The 19,683-nt window shown below is 33.9% G+C and overlaps 1 protein-coding gene across 2 annotated transcripts in view; it reads right to left on the bottom strand.

The window, feature by feature from the left end:
* Positions 1 to 2,227: 2,227 nt before the first annotated feature.
* LOC148619396 (uncharacterized) overlaps positions 2,228 to 19,683 on the bottom strand; it is a 43,319-nt gene continuing 25,863 nt past the window's right edge. The window contains exons 16-37 of one of the 2 annotated variants that reach the window (XM_088579260.1): positions 19,348 to 19,608; positions 18,999 to 19,171; positions 17,413 to 17,581; positions 16,638 to 16,723; positions 16,380 to 16,451; positions 16,053 to 16,178; positions 15,199 to 15,324; positions 14,976 to 15,072; positions 13,689 to 13,771; positions 13,209 to 13,457; positions 12,469 to 12,871; positions 11,334 to 11,587; positions 10,355 to 10,582; positions 10,009 to 10,110; positions 8,730 to 8,845; positions 7,386 to 7,551; positions 6,632 to 6,901; positions 5,990 to 6,475; positions 5,545 to 5,671; positions 5,140 to 5,393; positions 4,572 to 4,743; positions 2,228 to 4,111 (exon numbers count right to left, since the gene is read on the bottom strand). In XM_088579260.1, coding sequence (XP_088435386.1) covers positions 2,670 to 4,111; positions 4,572 to 4,743; positions 5,140 to 5,393; positions 5,545 to 5,671; positions 5,990 to 6,475; positions 6,632 to 6,901; positions 7,386 to 7,551; positions 8,730 to 8,845; positions 10,009 to 10,110; positions 10,355 to 10,582; positions 11,334 to 11,587; positions 12,469 to 12,871; positions 13,209 to 13,457; positions 13,689 to 13,771; positions 14,976 to 15,072; positions 15,199 to 15,324; positions 16,053 to 16,178; positions 16,380 to 16,451; positions 16,638 to 16,723; positions 17,413 to 17,581; positions 18,999 to 19,171; positions 19,348 to 19,608 — 5,462 coding nt within the window. In that variant the 3' untranslated portion in view covers positions 2,228 to 2,669. The remainder of the gene's footprint in view (positions 4,112 to 4,571; positions 4,744 to 5,139; positions 5,394 to 5,544; positions 5,672 to 5,989; positions 6,476 to 6,631; positions 6,902 to 7,385; positions 7,552 to 8,729; positions 8,846 to 10,008; positions 10,111 to 10,354; positions 10,583 to 11,333; positions 11,588 to 12,468; positions 12,872 to 13,208; positions 13,458 to 13,688; positions 13,772 to 14,975; positions 15,073 to 15,198; positions 15,325 to 16,052; positions 16,179 to 16,379; positions 16,452 to 16,637; positions 16,724 to 17,412; positions 17,582 to 18,998; positions 19,172 to 19,347; positions 19,609 to 19,683) is intronic. The other variant, XM_088579261.1, reaches the window with a different exon arrangement.

Here is a 19,683-nt window from a genome sequence, read left to right as displayed (position 1 = left end):
CGTGATCCTGATATCAAAATGAACAACGATATTATTATTAACGATTTAGATAAAGCTGGCACCTTTAATAACTTCTTTGCTTCACAATGGAATATTAACGATGACAATAAATCGGTACCGACTGTTGACTCTGTCCCAGATAGACAACTTAACTCCATAGCTCTCACTGAAAATGATGTAAAAGATATCCTCCAAATAATAAATATTAATATTAATATTAATAAGGCTACTGGTCCTGATGGTATTAGCCCAAGGCTACTGAGAACGGCATTTGATGTTTTACATAAACAACTGTATATCATATTCAACTTAAGTTTGTCTAGTATATATTTTCCTCGTTATGGAAACAAGCTAATGTTATCCCTGTGTTTAAAAAGGAAGATAGAAGTTGCATTAGTAACTATCTTCCTATTTCATTTTTGAGTGTTTAAAGTAAAACATTCGAGAGATGTGTTTATAAGTATGCCATGAATTTCGTTGGCATCGATTTATTTGAATTTTGATATGCAAATAATTCATCGATGGGCCGACAGATGGATGGTCACATTTTATCCAAAGAAAACTGAACCAATGATATTATCTAGAAAATTAGACCAGATTACCATCCACGGTTACATATGGCTGGTAATAATATTAAAATTGTTGATTCACATAAACACTTGGGTCTTACATATTCCAATAACGGTACCTGGAATACTCATTTATGATATTTGTACGAATGCATCTGTACGCATAAATTTGTTACGTCGTCTTAAATTTAGGATTGATAATCGGTCGCTTATTATGTATTATTCTTATATTCGTCCTATTCTTGAGTATGCTGACGTTATATTGGACAATTGTACTGAATATATGAAGGATCGTTTAGACCATATTAACTACGATGCAGCACGTATAGTAACCGGTGCCACCAAGTTGACCAGTCTTAATACTCTTTTGTACGAGGCGGGATGTGAGACGTTAAGAGACAGACGGACAAACCACAAGTTTATTCTTTTCCTTAAGATGGTCAACGATAATGCTCCAGCATATCTTTGTGACTTAGGCCCAGGCCAATTTGATCGTGTAAATGCTTACAGACTCGCAACGCTGACAATTTGGTCAACATACCTACGCGAACTAGTTATTAGTTTTCTTCCCTCAACCATTAGACTGTGGAATCAACTACCACTTCATGTAAGACTCTCCTCCTTTTATTGTTTTAAGAAATATCTGAGAAAAACTAATCCGGTTCCAAAGTATTGGTATCGGTAAGAGAAAAGGTCAAATTCTTCATAAGAGAATAAGAACCCAAAGTAATGGTTTAAACGATCATTAATACATGTATAAGAAAAACTTAGTTGACGATCCATTTTGCGTATGTAAACAAGAAATTGAGACCTCTAAACAGTTCTTTTTTGTATGTTCTAGATTTGACGTACAGAGACGTATTATGTTTGATCTTGTTACTATAGATGAATTATTATATGGTGATGCCTCTTTGTCAGATAATGAAAACTCTGAAAACTTTCTGATCATACATAAGTTTATATTAAACTCAAAAAGGTTTGGCTGATCTCAATGTCAATTTTTTTACTGGGTCTTGTGTGTCTAAATATTCATGTCTCTATAGTTGGTAATTAGTAGTTGGCCATCTCTATTTTCGTTCTTCTTGTGCTAATTATATTATCATTTTTGTGTCTATTATCGTATCTTATAATGTATTACGGGAAAGGAATTTATAAAAATGCTGTGTCACTTGATTTCCAATTCCCATTGTGTTCATTACTATGTTAAAGAATAATCAAGGGAACCAAGGTTATAGGGTAATCAGAAGAATATAATCCAGAGACAAAGACAAGACATGGAAAACAGACATACACAACAAAGAACATGAAGTAACTAAAATCATACATACAAAGTAACAAAAGCAAATGAGTAACTCGGACTCCACTAAATATTTTGAGCATGGACCAGGTGCGCCGGTAGGATAAACGTCCTCTGCTTTTCTAGAAACACCCGCCGAGTTTGTTTTAAAAAGTCAAGTCCGGGGTAGACAAACGACGAAAGGAAAACTATGACACGTTGAATAAATCAGTTTTCATGGCGGAGATGGATACGCTATGTTAATATATTCTTTCTTTGATAAAACACTGTTTAAACTATATGACCCTCAGATATATATTTTTTGTGATTTTCACATTTTTCTTTGCATATAGTAGTGTAGATGGACACACGTGAAAGAAAAGTCGTTAGATGTCAAATTTATTGAATAAATTTTACAAAGTAGAGGATCCAGAAATAAAGAGAAAAACTTAGTAATTCGTTATTAGAAATGACTTTTTTTAATTGCCATCAAAATAGTAATTGTATAATTACAAAACAGTTCCTTTTTTAATAAAAAGAATACATTTGAAGAGTTACCATAAAAATTTAAATTGTTATATATCAATGAATTATTTGATTAAAACGAAACTTTTAGTTTAAAGAGTCATGGATTAATTTTTTTATTATATAAAATGCTATTTTACTGAGTTTCAATTACGAACCAATTTTTCTACGTATCTTCAGCATTTATATCATTTAAGTTATGTTTGTAGAAATTTTAAAATGAATGTCAATAAAATATCTAGTAGTTTTCTTAAAAGTCGGTTCAGAAGAACTTTGTCCAAATGTCACTGTTCGTCGATTTAGGTTTGAACGGTTGTCATCTTTTCATACTTGAGACTACGGACGGACGGAGGTTCAAACATTGGAAGGTCAGCACCTTTCCCTTTATGATAAGCATTCCTATCAAATAGCTCATCCATTCGTTCTTTTTCCATGTAAATATGAGAAATAGAATGGAGCAAACGATCAATCTGGTCAGGAAAGAGTTCTGCAGGACCACGCTTGTCAGCAGCCTGGACACTATTAGGCTTCAGGACTGATTTATCTGGCGTTCCAAGACCAGTCCACATCTTAAGCCGGCCTATCATGAACTGAACAATCTCGTAATCGTTAGCCTGTTTGTTTGTATCCACCCGGACGGAAGTGAAGGTCTCATTTAGGATGGACAGGAACATGTTGACGACAATGAATGTTATCATAACAACATACAAGAAAATAAAGATCTGGGTCAGTACTGGCTGAGCTGCTTTCATGGCGTATATATCGAATTTCCCCATCATCATCACAATACCAGATTCGCAAGACGTTACAAAGTTCTTAAACGACTTGATGTTTGCCACGTAGATCATGTAGAACAGTTGTATGAAGGCCAAAAACACAATGTTAAAAATCACACTGAAGTGCAGTAAATCTTTAACTGATGCCTTCATTGTCGATGCCAGCATACATATCTTCTTATTGAATCGTAGAAGTTTCAGGAACTTCAGAGTAGCAAAGAAGACCAAGAACCCAATGATGTAAGTGAATATTTCACTCCAATACCCGATGTATTGAAATTTCATGTACTCATTTCCATGACTGACTTTAAATCGTTCAGTTAGGCGGTTGGTCTCAAACATTCGATAGAAGTATATCACGACTGCAGTTACAGACATAGCACAAATGGCCAATTCTACCAAGTTCCAAAACTCTTTAAAGTAGGCAACCTTCTCTTTGTAAATATTACGTATTTCAGCAATAATGAAGTACAATGTGAAAAGCATGTAAGTTATTTCACAAGCCACTACAAACAGCATAGCAGAGTTCATGTATGGAAACAACATGACTGGTTCAAATCTGTAAGACGGAACAATACCTTGACTTGGTCTGAACTCTGCAAGCATGGTAGAAACCGCAAACAAATTAATACCAGGGTTGTATACTGTAAATTCGATGAACACAGCTCGCGTATACTTGTCTATCCATTCCTCGGACTGTAACTGTTCCATCTTCCACCGTAGAGCAGACGCATTTCCTCGGAGTCTCACAACATATCCTCCTCCGCTATACATTCCAAGTTCACCCCAATATGGATAACCTTCTAACTCGTTAGCTGTTGTATACCTGTACTCTTCCCTTGTAGAATTACCAACAAGTGGTGACCATCCAACCCCATAGCTTCCTTCTTGTTGGTTAGTAATGCTATATTCATCGTTGCATTCGTGAATTATTCCTTTTACCTCTTCTGCCACCGTGCAAGAACCTTCAAAATACGTAACTTTTGTTATTTGGTAAACATTATATTGTACGATTTGAAACTTTAGTAAGTAAAATTAGACAAATGAATCCAAACATTCCGATTGTGGACAGATAACATGTTTATGTTATACTAAAACTCTGTGAGAAAAAAAATGTGACCAATTACTGTAAACGTATTTCTGCAATTGAATATATTCGCGGAAATCAATTTTAGCTGTATAAAAAAACTATTCGCATTGTGTAGTGCGTTGGTACTATTTCTGCGCTTTTTTGCACACCGCGAAAATCACAAAAATTTATAGGTTTACAATAATGAAATATTGATAGTAATTAAGTTAATTAAGTTAAGTAAACGACTGTAGTTTTAGATAGCTTTGAATAGGTACTTTCATCCTTTAGATAATTTGCTAATATCTAATATTGTATGCATAGCTAATTTCTGGTTTATGTAAAGTGTTTCCTACCGGGGGTCACTCTCAGCTGTCTCATGGTAGCATAGCCCATTATCCTGGATTGTTTGTCATTAATGTATCCCCTGAGAAACAAAGGCTGTTCATCATTGTAGTAGTTTAATGCTCGCAAACCATTGCCCATCCCAGATTTTGCCCAAGACCAAAAGTCTTCCTGATTTTTTGCCTAAAAATAAACGAAAAACGTAAAACAATATTTATATCAAAATTACTACATCATTATGAATAAAGTAAGTATTACCTTGTATATTTATGTATATATGTATGTTAGTAAGTTTTCCTATCACTCGATTCAAAAATATATATTTTAGCATCACTTATTATGTTGTGCATATATTAGTCACTTAAAATTATATATTACAGCAAATTCGTTTCCAAAAATTTGACATGCTATACATTATAATTTTGCTGTTAAGAAGTCTTTCACAGTTTTGTTTTAATGATTTCGAAATTTCACTTGGTTTTCTTCAGCTAAAACTCATACATATGGCAAGTACGTAAAAGAAAAAGGACCCTGTGTGGGGTATATTAACTACACTGTAATTTCTACATAAAGATGTACCTTCATGAACCAATGGTTTGTATCATTGGTAACTATGAACACTTGCTCCATGCTGTGTTTGTACCGATACATCAGCTGAGATCTATTCCTATAGCTGATTATCATCAAAATCCACAGGAAGAAGGCATAAAACAAAAGCTCTCGGACCACACCCCACATTTTAATTTCTTTAAGTCGGACCTGTCTAGCTTTCTCCATCAACACCGGGTCTGGTGGGGCATAAGCGGCTCGTTTTGGTCTTGTTGCAGAGTACACTATAACAAAACATGGTAATTTTAGTAAGATAATTTAATCAAAAAACATTTTATAAATCAAAAAACGAACTTCTTAACCTTTAGTTTTTTTCTCAAATAAGCTATTAAAAGTATGGTATACGTTTAATTTGATTCTTCTAATGAAACGTACATGAGTCCTCGTGTAATAGTTGTTCATCAGCTGATAGATGAGGTTTTTCTTCATCTTCCTCTTCATCGTCATCTTCTGATCCTGGATTCTTTACTATCAGTGACAGTACTATAGCAGTAAGGAACACCTATAAGAATCCCTACTGTTTAAGTCAACACTGGCAACACATTCATTATTATTGATCAATCCATGAACAGGATAACCGTTTTAATGTCTAATATGTTAATAAGATTTTTGAACAATATATTCTGATATCGTAAAATTAAATACATTGTAAGTATTTAGTTTTTTAGACCTGACATATTCGCTAATAAGTTTTAGCTGATGGGAGAATAATCCCTTTTTCCATCTTTTGGGAATATAATTAGCATTAGCAAAATTAAGTTTTACCTCAAATGGAGCACCTGTTCCTTTTTATACAAAACATCTTATTATGTTTTCTTACTTTTATTGGTTGGGTAACAAAGACAGATGCAAAGAATGATATCAACATCGAAGTAATCCATTTCTTGCATTTAATATCTTGGAACTGAATTCCATAGAACAGTACAAAGGCCGCTGCTGTCAATGTCGCCAACCATAGCAATATCCAGGCAAAAATGACGAAATACCAAGGACAATCCATCTTCTTTTTCTTTTTACTAGGCTTCTCAGCCAACTCGCCAACAGATAATGACGTGTAACCACGTGATAGTGACGTATCCGGGCGATTCTTTTGCTCTAGAAGTACGGATGGCGTAAGTGTACCTTCCCTTGTGTTCTCCAGTGTTGGATTGACATCCGTCATTGATGTTGCCCGTTTTGTTGTGTTGTTCAAAGCAGTTTGAACCCTAGATGGACGTTTATTCTTTGGTCTTGATTTTCTGAACAATGTGATGATTAAAAAGGTCGCAGGAAACACAATGATGTTACTTATGATTCCAATATAGATCTAAAAAGAAAGAAAATGTTCTGCTTAAGTTTTAATTCTTAGACATTCCATTTTAAAATTGTAAGTTATAAAACATTTAATAAACATATTCGCGAGAATTACTTGATGATGGAATCTCTTTTGAACAAATGGATATAAAATGAAATATATGATTACCTGTTCTGGTGATAAAGCAAATGGTCCAAATGTGTATGACTTGTTGCCTTCATCCTTCTCATAAAACATTGCGTTCGTCAACATACTTAGATACAATAGACATAAACAACATGACACACGTTGAACTCTAGTGAATCTGCTTTGTGGAGGTCGGGCAACGACTGAAAACCACAAATGACCGTCACTTAAACTCTTTGTCGTCTTTTCTGTAAACAGGTGACTGAATTCTATCATTTGTTCCTTGCCAGCAACTGGAATTACTCTGTCAACCTTAAAACAGAAACATTTGAAATGTTGTGTTAGAATAAGTATAACAATCAAAGGATGGAATAATGTATTTTAACACTTTTTAAGTAATTTTTAAGTAACTTGAAGTACTGCCTGTACTATATGAAAACAACTTCAGTACAGTCATTAACGCCTTGTTTTCCCTTATAGCTGAGATTCAAAGATGGGAGTCGTCGACTCCCATGAATTACTAAATTTTAGTTTAGATTAATAGTATTAGTATAAATCCATTTATATTGAAGAACATTTGACCATGTATTTATAACATACTAAATCAAAGATATGGAGAATGTATCCGTCGTACAATACCAGTAGCTTTAAGGATAAAACACAACAAGAGGACATTATCAAGCTATTTCAGCTCCCTTACCTCACCCCAAAGAGCACCAATAGACCCTTTATTCACCATGAATATTTAATCCTGTAGGTTACCGGTGTTTGTAGTGTAGAACTATTAACTCTATACCTGTCCGTCATCTTCCTCCACTGCAAACCATCGGTTACTGATGAAGATAAACTTCTGATCGGTCTGTACATCACGGATGACGACACTTCTCAAATACCAAGATGCCTGTGTTCCTTTACCAGAGTTGTCATGCCATATGTGCAAGTAGTTTAAATATCCTAATGGTCTAAAATTAAGAAATATTGTCAGATTGAATTCATTCTATGTTTTAAGTGTTCGAACGGTTATCAAAAGAATATATTCCAAGAATAAAAACAAGACAGGGAAAATAGACACAAAAACAAAACAAAAACATGAATAACCAAAACGGCATATTCAAAGACACGAAAGTAAATGGACTCCACTAAAAACTGGAAAATAGTCAATGTGCACCGGTACGGTAAGTATTTTCTGCCTCTTAAGAAACACCCACCGAATTACTCATAAAATGTTACGTCCGTGATAGACGAAAGAGGAAAGGAAAACTATGACACAATTGACAATTCAGTTCTCATGATACAGATGGGTACACCATAACAATTCACGATGACGATGATCAAGCTTTTGTAGCAACATAACACTGTTACAGAAGCTTAATTATAAGAAGTCGTCCAAAAGTCAGCATTGTTTCGATACGCTCTGCCATAACGTACGAGTTGTAGCTTGAAAATTGCTACGCAGGTGATAAAATGATGTTGCCTCAGATGAAAAGAAACGCGTTTGTCATATTGTTTGGTAACCACTTTCCCTTTCCTTCGTTCTCTAAGAGTATGTCAAGATATGAGGCTGGCTTCATAGTGTCTGTAGTGTCCTTTATCTCAAGTTCTTTGAGATATATAAAGTTGTGTTGTGAAAAATTTCTGAAGCTTGGATTTCTAAAAAACGTCATCTATACAGCGAGAAATGAGATCAAATGATATGGCTAATCGATTTTCGTTCTTTTGGATACGATCACCTATAAAGTCAACCTCATCACTTCATTCACAGAATGAAGAAATATGTCTTAGACTAGCATTCCCATTGGAATGCCAACCGTCTAATGAAAAACACGTCTATCACACTTGAAAATATTTTGACAATAAAAATAGTAGCATTTTGACAGCGTCTTCGAATATTAAGATGATTTGGAATCCTTTAGCAGAAGTTCTACCGAGTACTATGTATTCGCATCTAGGTATGCCATCTTCCTTATAGCAAAAACAATGTTTACTGCTAAATTGAGTAACTTGGTAACAAGCGTTGTGACTAGACTGAAGACCCTCTTTGACAGCTGTAAGTATGGGAGTAATTAGTTCGAAAGAGGCTTTGTTGTACATTTTGTAAACCCAGCTATATAGCGTAGTTTGTATGGATTCAATTCAATACCTTGGAACTGACATCAAGAAGCCATCCACACCTCCGCGTCTGAAAGGCTTTCGTTTAGTGTCGGATAATGTCCGCACGTCTGTTTCATCATCTTCGCCACTCAAAATAAATTGCACCTAATGAAGGGAAAATGTTGTAAAAGTTCAGTGCTTCCTTTTTCACCTACTTGTTTATATGAAAAATGGAAGAGTAATCAAGAGAACCAAGGTTATAGCGGTAATCAAAAGAATGTAGTCCTGGGACAAAGACCAGACATGGAAAACAGACATACACAACAAAGAACATAAAGTAACAACTCGGACTCTACTAAAAACTGGGAGCATGGACCAGGTGTACCGGTAGGGTAAGCGCCCTCTGCTTTTCTAGAAACACCCACCGAGTTGCTCATAAAAGTCAAGTCCGGGGTAGACGAAAGAAGAAAGGAAAACTGACACGTTGAACAAATCAGTTTTCATGGGGCAGATGGATCCACCGTAACGATCCACGAGTTCATGATGACGACCATAAAACTTCTGTAATGATGACTTCAATTTTGCAGCAACATAACCCTGTTCCAGAAGCCTATTTGTTAGAGTTTTAGCGCGATACAAAAAGTCTGCGTAGTTTCGGCAAGCTCTAGCAATTAATTTTTTAGCAAAATGCAAAGTCAGTAAATCTTCATCTTACGGAAAAATAAAGAAAATGAATTTATGGATTTTAAAATCTATATTCTGTCTGTTGATGGATATCAGATTAAATGATTACTCCGAAGAATCATGTATGCCTTATGGCAATCGTTTTCTGATCTTTAGCAAAAGGTGGTTATTTAGTTCATGTCCAATAAAAAAAAGCTGCCAAATGTTTCAAAAATAAATAAACGTCTCTTTATTGGAAATTAGTACAACTATCTGTAATCAAGTTCTTGATGATGGCCATAAAACTAAGAAATGAATACATTAATTTTTCAGTAAAACAATATTGTACATTTTTAAGACTATTTGAAAAAAAACATATAAGCACAGTTGAAACAACCGTGAAACTTTCGTCAGCTTTATGTACGAGTTGTACAGTGAAAATCGATCCACAGGAATACACGTGGTTTGCAACCAGAAGTAAATAGAAGATTAACGCTTATGATGTGGATATCGATCATAAATATATTATTTAAGCTCAGGTTCTTTAGAATAGTTATGATAGAGACAATGTTAACATGTCACTAAGCTAGAGAAAAGTAAATCATCTCTGAGTAACACGAAAACAATGCATCAGTTTTGTAAGATTAAAACATATCCTTAAATACCTTTGAATCAGTTCCTGCTTTCCTCCGCATACCCGTTACTACTACAATCTCATAGAAGTATTTGTCTCCCTTATCATTGTCTGCTAACGGAGTAAGTCCCAGCTGAAATGTATTTTGTTTGTTTAATGATCACACAGATTGTTTTGTTCAATGATCACACAAATAGCAAATACAATTGAACTTGAAATTTTTTCAATTCGTCAAGCTTATAAATTCTTTGAACGGTCAAATGCAAGATCTAATGGATTCAGTTAGGATAGATGTACAGTGTAATATTCATCTATTCATTCGTGGAGTATAAATTCCGTTTAATTAGGTTATAATGTTTCGATCTAACATTACATACTTTTTCCACATCTCTTTTGTCTTGCCGCCTTGCCCAGACCACAACTACTAAATAAACAACCGTGATTGTAATCATGGTTGCATATAAAGTTGGATTCTTCATGAAATCAGCATTACTAAAGACAAAATTCCAATCAATGGTGTTAGGCATAACAACCCAACCACCAGCAAAGGTTGTCAAATGGTTACAAATACATTGAGCGAGCGACACATTCGTCTCAGGACCAACCTGGAAAGTAAAATTATTAAGCACATATGAATATTGCCACATTCGGTAAGTTGTACGCTTGTTTCTAGAGTATCCTCTCATAACACAAGAATCCAATACAAAGGAAGATCTCTCATGTGCAACAGAAGGATGGGTGCCTGCGTTTTCTTTTACTACTGGGCTTGTCAATATTATTGGGATCTCTAGTCCACTAGCAGTCGTATCGACGCTGTTTTAAACTAAAAATTCCAATGATTGTATATCAATATCGCAAAATTCGGTTTGCAGTACATTTGTTCTATGAGTAAAATGCATAGGAAAATCGTGATAAAAACATTAATAGTATATATACATAAAGTATCATTAACCAAAGATATCGAAATAAAAAAAAATGACCAAGCATTGTTTTCTGTTATGTGCAATACAAGGAATAAAGCATTAGGTTTTTTCGAGATTTTGAATTTTGTAATATTGTTAGTTTTGGTAACCAATCTACTAAAGTGATTGCTAAGGTTGGGCAGCTTAGAAAAAAGGCAAGAAAAATATCGATAAAATCGTTATTTTCAATTTTCACATTTTATTGTCTAAATTACAACTTTTATGATATCATATTTTGTGTCTAGTATTTTTTTTGTACACAATATCAATAACTGATACTTACAATGTATATGTCATCTGATAAGGCGTCAGTACTTTTAAATGAGTATGTTAAATACCATTACGTAGTATAAAGACAGTAAGACAGGCCATTGTCTATGATCATTGTACTTACATTACAGCCGTCAGACTGCCATTGTTTGTTGAAGACGTTGTAATAATTACAAGATGCCGTTATTGTAGTTATAGTATAGTTGGTGGTGAAGAAGTTATTTGATTTAGGAAAGGAGGTAGGAATCAGACGGTTTTCACGGTATCTCTCATGTTCATAAGGTCTCACTTCTCGTACACCGATGTACACCTTTCCTTTGTACCCATTAATTTCATCACTACTAATATAACATGAGTTCGTCACTGAACCATCAGAAACTGAAATAAATAGTACAGAAAGGTCCAGGAAAATAGCAGCGGACGATATATTCAGTAATTGTTAAGAATTATTTTATTTAAAAATAAAACGTGATGTAAATAAACATCTATTAAACCCCCATTTTCCCAAATCCAGGTTTTTGATTGTTTTATTTTTATTGCAGCAATCCATATTTTTAATGGATTGCTGCAATTTTCCGCTGTTATAAATAATTCGTTAATATATATTTTGGACCTTTCCTGTTGTGTCATTAAAAATAAAATGTATTTTATATTACAGGTACAATTACCAGTACGTATCACCAATTTTACCGAACTAAAATTGAGATTTTCAATATTTAATTTTCTATATTATGAAGACAAAATACTTTGCTAATACAGATGCTATTTCATATATAGAACTGATGTAATCTAAAATTCTTATGATTAATTTACATGTTTTGAACAACATTCATTCAGTATATTCAACCAAACGGTCTGCGAAGATTAATGACTATATGACGAATTAAATATGTCGATGCTCATTTAATTGTTAAACATCGGTAAGTTTTTCATAGACTATAGAATAGTTAGCACTTAAAAATCATAGTGTTACATTGCAAAGTATAATGGTAAAGTTTGAATGTAATTCGGTATTGCTTGTATCTATTGGATAATGATGGCAAAGAACAAGGACATTCATTTGTGCGTGTTGCTCAAAGTAATTGAGCTTTACCTTTGTAAACTATTGAAGTGGCTTAATCACATATGTATATCTTATATAAAATTAATTAAAATAGCTAAAACAACACATCTTCACAAGGTTAAAGACACTTTAAAAAGAGTTGAAACACGAAGTTTTGTGGTTTGTTTTATCTCTTATGACAGGTAAAACATTTAACCTGATGCCTGGCCAGTTGCTGGACCAACAAGGCAAGAAAAGTCAAACTCTTTTGTAGTTATATTAGGGAAGGCTCCGAGACGAACCACCACTAAGAACTGAACTGAAGGATCCTCGATGTCAATATTCACATGCAGAGAACCTCTGTCTAGGTTGCTTTCTGCTGTGTGGTAATAGAAATACTCTTGATCTCTGTCGGGTATATACGGTACTACGTGCTTTGCTTCAGGTTTTGGATTGAGGGGATCAAATGGTATGAACAGTGTAATGGGTTTGACTGTATTTTTCACTCCTATGGTTCCTCCAGTAGAATCATAGAAATCAATACTGATGGCACCACTTCTTGGTGAAATTTGAGATGCACTTCCAGCGTCTTGATAAGGCGCAAAAGTACTGTAAGTGCTCTAAAAAGACAACAACAGGTTTAAATTGTTTTTTCTATGATCTTTATCATATTTTTCAATATTTTGTTTCACTTGATATTCCTTTAATTTAATAATGTTATAAAATATTGATATTAAATATAAATATCATTTGACGCTTAGTAGAATATTAAATTTATTGTATTTATAACGTTTAATGACAAAATACAGATTTTAAGAAGATGTCAACCCATAGTGTAAAGCAAAATACTATAACTGCACTTTATGGAGGTTCATCCATATGGTCTAGTTGATGACCGAAACTTTAAATATAAGAATATGCATCTAGAGCAGTAAGCTGCAACATAAATATATTTACTTGTATCATGACTGTTTTTGATGTATCACAAGGCCCTGTCTGCATTTCGCACCATGATGGGAGTTCAACTTTGGCATTGCCAATGTCAAGAGTCTTGTTAGATACTTGACTAGCGTCATTCTTCTCAAACTGAACCGTCATCTTCGGAGTATTTATGACTACAGGCTTTTCGCCAGGTACTAAAGCTTTGTCAAGAACATTCCGCAAAATTGACAACGTTTTCTGTTTCTTGGATTCACAAAACGTTGACTGTAAGAGGAACGTAAACAATAAAACAAATATTAAACCGCAAGTTAGAAAAAATATATTCAGATTTAAAAAAACAACACATTGTTCGTACAAGTTTTGCAACTTCATTTGAATAAAAACATGAATATATTCAGGAATGAAGCAAATTATATTCAACGAGAAGTAATATTTGTCTTCGAATAAAGGTTTGAGTTAATATTTTAACAAAAATTTGAGAAAAAAAAAACATACTGTCTTTTCCTGGAATCCTTCACTGGTGTACAACAATAATGTATCCCCTCCTTCACTGAAATCTGTTATATCAGCTGGCATAGCTGAAGGCAGAAAAAAGAGAATTCTATATATGTATCTGAGGAAAGCATCACAAAAAGCACAGTGTTCACTCATCTTTTTGTCAAAAGGATTAGTTGTGCCTATTTACCTTAGCCTAACTATGCATCTTGTCAATATGTTATTTTAAAATTGTTTATCTGACCAGAGTTGTGCATCCATCTTAGCCTACCACAACATTCTATCCACTCTTCGAAGAATATTTTAATACGATTTGGAAAACTATCGCTAACTCAAGAATGTGCGAAAATAAATGTATCACAGAAATCACCAAAAAATAAAGGACTGCCAAAATATCCCGGTTTACAGTACTCATTAATCTCATCTCGCCTAGTACTAAAACAATTTAGGGATGCCATTAAATTTATCTTCTGTTTTCTTTTTGCTGATATTTGTTGGTTTGTTTTTTTTCGTCTTTTTCCTTACACGAAGTAATGAATCAGAAAATATATCAAATCAAACATCTGTTGTCGAAAGCACAGACAAGACATGAAAAGGCAACAGCGCTAACAAGTCCCAAGCTTTAGTATGACAACTGTACAGTATATACAGAAATGAAGGGCGTCTTCGGTGAATGAAATCACCAAAAAGAAATTTCAAAATTGCCAAACGGCATATGAAATAAAATGCAAGACACCCCAACAACTTCAAGTTAACAAGAAACTCGGACACGATCGAGAACGTTCTGATAGTGACCATACACATGGCTTGAATATTGAAATAACATAATCCTGTTATAAAAAAAATTGCCAACAAAGATTGTGATTATAATACACATCCACCTATTTTTGACCGAGAATTAATGTAGTAGTTTCGATTTTTTCGGTAATCATCATCATGATCTAAACGACTGCTACGAGGTGTCAGTTTCTAACATAAAGAAAGAAATCCATTATATTCATTTTTACCAGAACAGATAATGTAATGTAAGAATTTGGAGCTGCTTAACATCTAGTGTACCAAGGAATTCTCATGGTTTTTAGTGGAAATATACTTGTCATTAATACATATAACTGGTATTTTTGTATTTTTATGGAAGTATGTTACTTGTTAATGATCATTCCTATGTTTTCTAGTAATGTTTTTTAGCATGGTATGAAGATGTTTTGTAATATAATTATAGTATCACACGTAATTTCTATTCTGTTTGAATTCTAATCAGAGTTAAGAAATTATTTCTGAACAAACCTTTTTCGGGTGACTCTAGATCTGTGTCGTAAACTGCGTAAGGCTTTACGCTCTCTTTGTCTCCTAACGTAGGATTTGTTTTGTGTACCTTCCCTGCCTGAAAAATGTAGTATTATTTCTTTTAAAACTAAGTTTGTGCAGTTAATGCATAGATGATTTGTCATGAGTCAAGTCCGTTTACTGGAATGCAAACTCAAGGGATTTTTGAAGTCAGTCAGCTTACCTCCTGTACATTTGCTAGGGCTGCCAGAATTCCTTCTGCTGCCTCTACCATATCTTCTTTACTGCTGGTACTAGACAGTTCTTCTAGTGTGTCAATCATGTTACCGGCAAGGTCAGCTGCTGTTTCCTGGATTATAATTCAAAATTTGCAAAATAAAATTATAAAGACAGGCATATTTAGTATACAAAATATATTTCATAAATATGTGTCTCTTTTTCGTTAGATAACACAAAATGTTGTTTAAAGGTTTTAACATGTAATTGCTATATGCACAAAATACTAATCAGTAGGTATATTGCAGATTAAAATCCATTTGAAGTCATGACATGCTTTTCTGGTAAAATATCATTTAATGCTGATTCTTTCGTCTAAATTTTACGTGTTTTTATTCATAAGTCAGTCTACCTCGGCTTATGTAATAAGATGTAGAACGCTAAAATTCAAAAATTTTAAGGTTTATATCTAAATGTGTACGGCATGAAATATTTCTTTGAAAAATGTATTTATGTATAAACTGCAGTAGCTCGAATGTGTAAAACTAGAACTTTATATAAATCGAACGACAGTTTACATATATAGATATTTTAAACAGTTTGTTAGAAAATCATGGAAATGGCTGAAAGCCTTTTTTGAGTTATATAGTCCGTGAGGAAAAATTCCGCACTTACAAATGAATAGTGGCCATTAATTCTCTATAAAAATCTAGACAATAACCGGAAGGAAAAGTCAAAAAAGAAAATCCGTGTAACAAATGACAAAACCAACGGAAAAAACGGAAAGCTGGAAAGCGCAATAGTCCTGACATGGTACATGCATTTCCGAAGGAAATGGTGGACAATGTTCATCAATCCTACCTGACAATCCCTGCCACAGTTTTCAGTAAACTGCGTCAGTTCGGCCATTGTACTACCAGTTAAAGCAATGGCACTTGTTGTTGAAATTGTACAGTTTTCCAGCGCACTCATTATTTGACTAGTAAACTGTAATGAAAGACAATTTATATTACATAAATGAATAACTCAATATTATTTAGAAATATTCAGGATTTAAATCATTATTTTGGCAGTTTGATGTTTGATTTTGTACATTTGGAACGTATGATCATAACTAAGTGCAAGATTTTGACAAATGATGCTTTTATACTGATCCATTAAACGTATGATGGTAATATTTAGGATTACCTCGGCTCTGGTGTTTCTTTTCTCTTCATATTCCTGTTTACGTTGCTTCTCAACCTCAGGATCCATCGGCGTCTACATAAAATATAAATGTAGTATTCACTGAGTGCTTTATGACATAAAGAGGTCTTGCAAACGAGGGCAAAAACGAAATCTCTGATTACTGCTACTTTTTTTAGAATATTTTTTTTCTTTAAATCATTAAAAAAAATTGATTTACAAAACTATAGTGATTTTATGGTAAAGTATCACATGACTTACAGTAGTAAACGCACTAGTCCTGTTAGCATAATCTGGTCCCATTCCCGTGGATGTCTCTCTAGCTGCTATCAGTATATTATCATATTCTACAAATCAACCAATATATATATATATATATTTATATGATTATCTGTCATTATCTTCATACAAAGCAACGTACAATGTATCCAACATTTGGGGATTGTTGTTCCCAGATTAAGAAATTCTGATGTTATCATGTTTTCATTGAACGAACGCAATATATTATGATAGAAATACAAATGTTAAAATGAGCAATAGTGTCAATTTATGTAAAACATGGAAAACGAGAACTTTGGTGAAGATATAAATTATTGCACATCATGCCTAAAATATTTGTGAACTACATTTATGGTGTTACCATACATGTGTATCATGCCCAAAATACTTAGTGAATTACATCGATGGTGTTATTATACATGTATATCATGCCCAAAACATATGTGAATTACATTTAATGTGTTACCATACACGTGTATCATGCCCAAAAATACGTAGTGAATAAACATCGATGGTGATATATCATATATATGTGCCATGCCGAAAAATATGTGTAAACATGCCCTTGGGTCAAGGTGTCACGTGCTATCAACATGTAAATAGTTTCATAAACCTTACCTTCCAGGAAAAGCTTTTACACTTACTTAGATACTGTAAAGTGATATAGATAAATCTGAAACAGTCAAATTTTAGTTATTGCATATATAATTGAGCAATCGTGTGTTATAACAACCAAGCAAATTCATGCAATGCACACCTAAAGAATCATTCTGACTAGCCATACTTATAAGGGTACTATAGGCAAGGGCTAGACTGTTGACATCGTTTACACTTCCTTCGGCAGCTATCTTGTCAAAGCTGTCGGCAATATTCTTTTTCATATCAGTAAACATGTCAGTCACGTCTGAAACTGGCAATGGGTTCACCTACAATGTGTAAAATTTGATCATTTAACACGAAGGCTTACAAATTACTTCATCGGACATCACTTGATACAAACACGGATGATGAATCATGCACTGTCAGTTTAAATATGGATTTACTATTTATTGTTGATAGAGATACGGATTTGTATTGCAATTAAATGTTTGACCTTAGACCAGTCGACCACAATCCAGCGACAAACCAATTCGGCTAAAGAATTAATCCTCTATCCAAGTTCAATGATCGATGCCAACCGCAACGCAGAGAGACCGTCATGTCACTTCTGATAACATATAGACAAGAAGTTACACCTTTTTGCCATATGAAGTCAGTAAAGCTCTAGCTAGTCGGTGCGACCGCAAAATCATTATAAACGTTCATACAGGATACTAAAGACACTGTGAAGTCAGCCTCATATCTAGACTTAGAAATCGACGGTAAAGGAAATCTACTGACCAAATTATACGACAAACTCAATGACTATTTATTCCCTATTGTCAACTTTCCTTTTATCTGTGGCAACATCCATTCAGCACCTGCATATATTTTCATATCACAACTCAAACGTTATGCCAGAGTAGCAGTAACTACGCAGACTTTTTGTATCGCGCTTGACAATTAGGCTTTTGAACAGGATTATACTGTTACAGGATTGAAGTCACCACTAAAAAAGTTCAATGATCGTCATCATGAACTCGTGGATTGTTATGGTGTATCCATCTGCACCATGAAAACTGATTTGTTCAACATGGCATAGTTTTCTTTTCCTCTTTCGTCTACCCCGGATTGACTTTATTAGACCCTATTGTCAAAATGGTGTAAATGCACAATTTTATTTCAACAACCATGTATAACGACTGGTGAACCTTTTCGCATATCAATATAAATATTTACAGGTTACGTTTTGGTGATCCTCAATATATGATAAGGGTCGGGTAAAAGCTTTGGCAGTTTCTCGCCCCGCCCCTATCTGAAACTATATGAAGTGATATCCCAAGGATAAACTATCTCTGCTCAATGCTTGACCACGTTCTAGTTTGATTGAAAAAATATACATATTTGTGACTTCATGGTAAAAGACAGCTCAGTTATAAATTTTACTTCTGGTGCTGAAATATAATGCTTATATTTTTTTTACAGACAATAAAATGTTTGATGTTTACTTAAGCTGATTTTCTTATAATGAAGCAATAACCTTAAATCTTGAATTACCCAATAATATGACCATTGATGCAATACGTTTTAATGAAGACACTGTCCACCTGTTCATCTACACCTCCAATCTCTTTTCAGAGTAAAAAAGTTCATATATGCGCTATATGAATAAAAAAGACAATTACAAGCCGTGCTTCACAAAATAACTGCACAAAAATGTTCTGCTTTTTGTTTTATTTTGTTTTTATTTACTTTTTTATTTACCTGAATCTCTCCTAGATCTACTGATGTATACGAGCTAGCTTTGTCTTTGATCCTGGTAAAGCAATTCATCTTATAGTCATTGTAATCTGGACCTAATGGCAGTTTACCGAAGTATTTACTTTCCCCTCCAAATGCTATTTGTTTCAAAATGCCATCGCCTCCTCCAAATTTACCTACCAATACATACAATATAGAAAATGACAATGAAGAGTTCTGCAGTGTTTCGCTTCGAAGCTTTAATTAATTGCAGTGAAAACTAAACACGTAACATTGTGTTTGTCGCACATCTAAAATTGAAACGGTAAATCGTGTTAAATAAAATAACATTGAACTCAAATTAAAGACTCACAGAAGCTTTGGTACTCTTCGATTCCATCATCATCAGACCAACTGTTGCAATCAATCGTAAAATTTGTTTGTAAAACAGTCCCAACTTTAGGTGATATTGAACATATTCCTCCAACAGGTGGAGTGTTTATCATAAGATTTGTATAGGCAGTCGCCGTATCACCATTGCTAGTTGTTGCAGTTATGGAGACCTGGTACTCTGTCACATTCGGAAACTCTTCGAACAGCGTTTTGTTTATGGCGATGTTCATTGATTCAACACCTAAAATGTGAGTTTTTAATTGGTTTTATTTTAATTCTTTATGGAAACATTATTTTGCAAAAGTCCAAATGTACA

This window comes from Perna viridis, chromosome 4 (genome assembly GCF_037379345.1).
Source record: "Perna viridis isolate PV_CMFRI_1.1 ecotype Kerala chromosome 4, ASM3737934v1, whole genome shotgun sequence".
Classification (NCBI taxonomy): Eukaryota; Metazoa; Mollusca; class Bivalvia; order Mytilida; family Mytilidae; genus Perna; species Perna viridis.
Note: the sequence above shows the minus strand (reverse complement) of the source record. Positions and strands in the feature narration are given on the sequence as shown.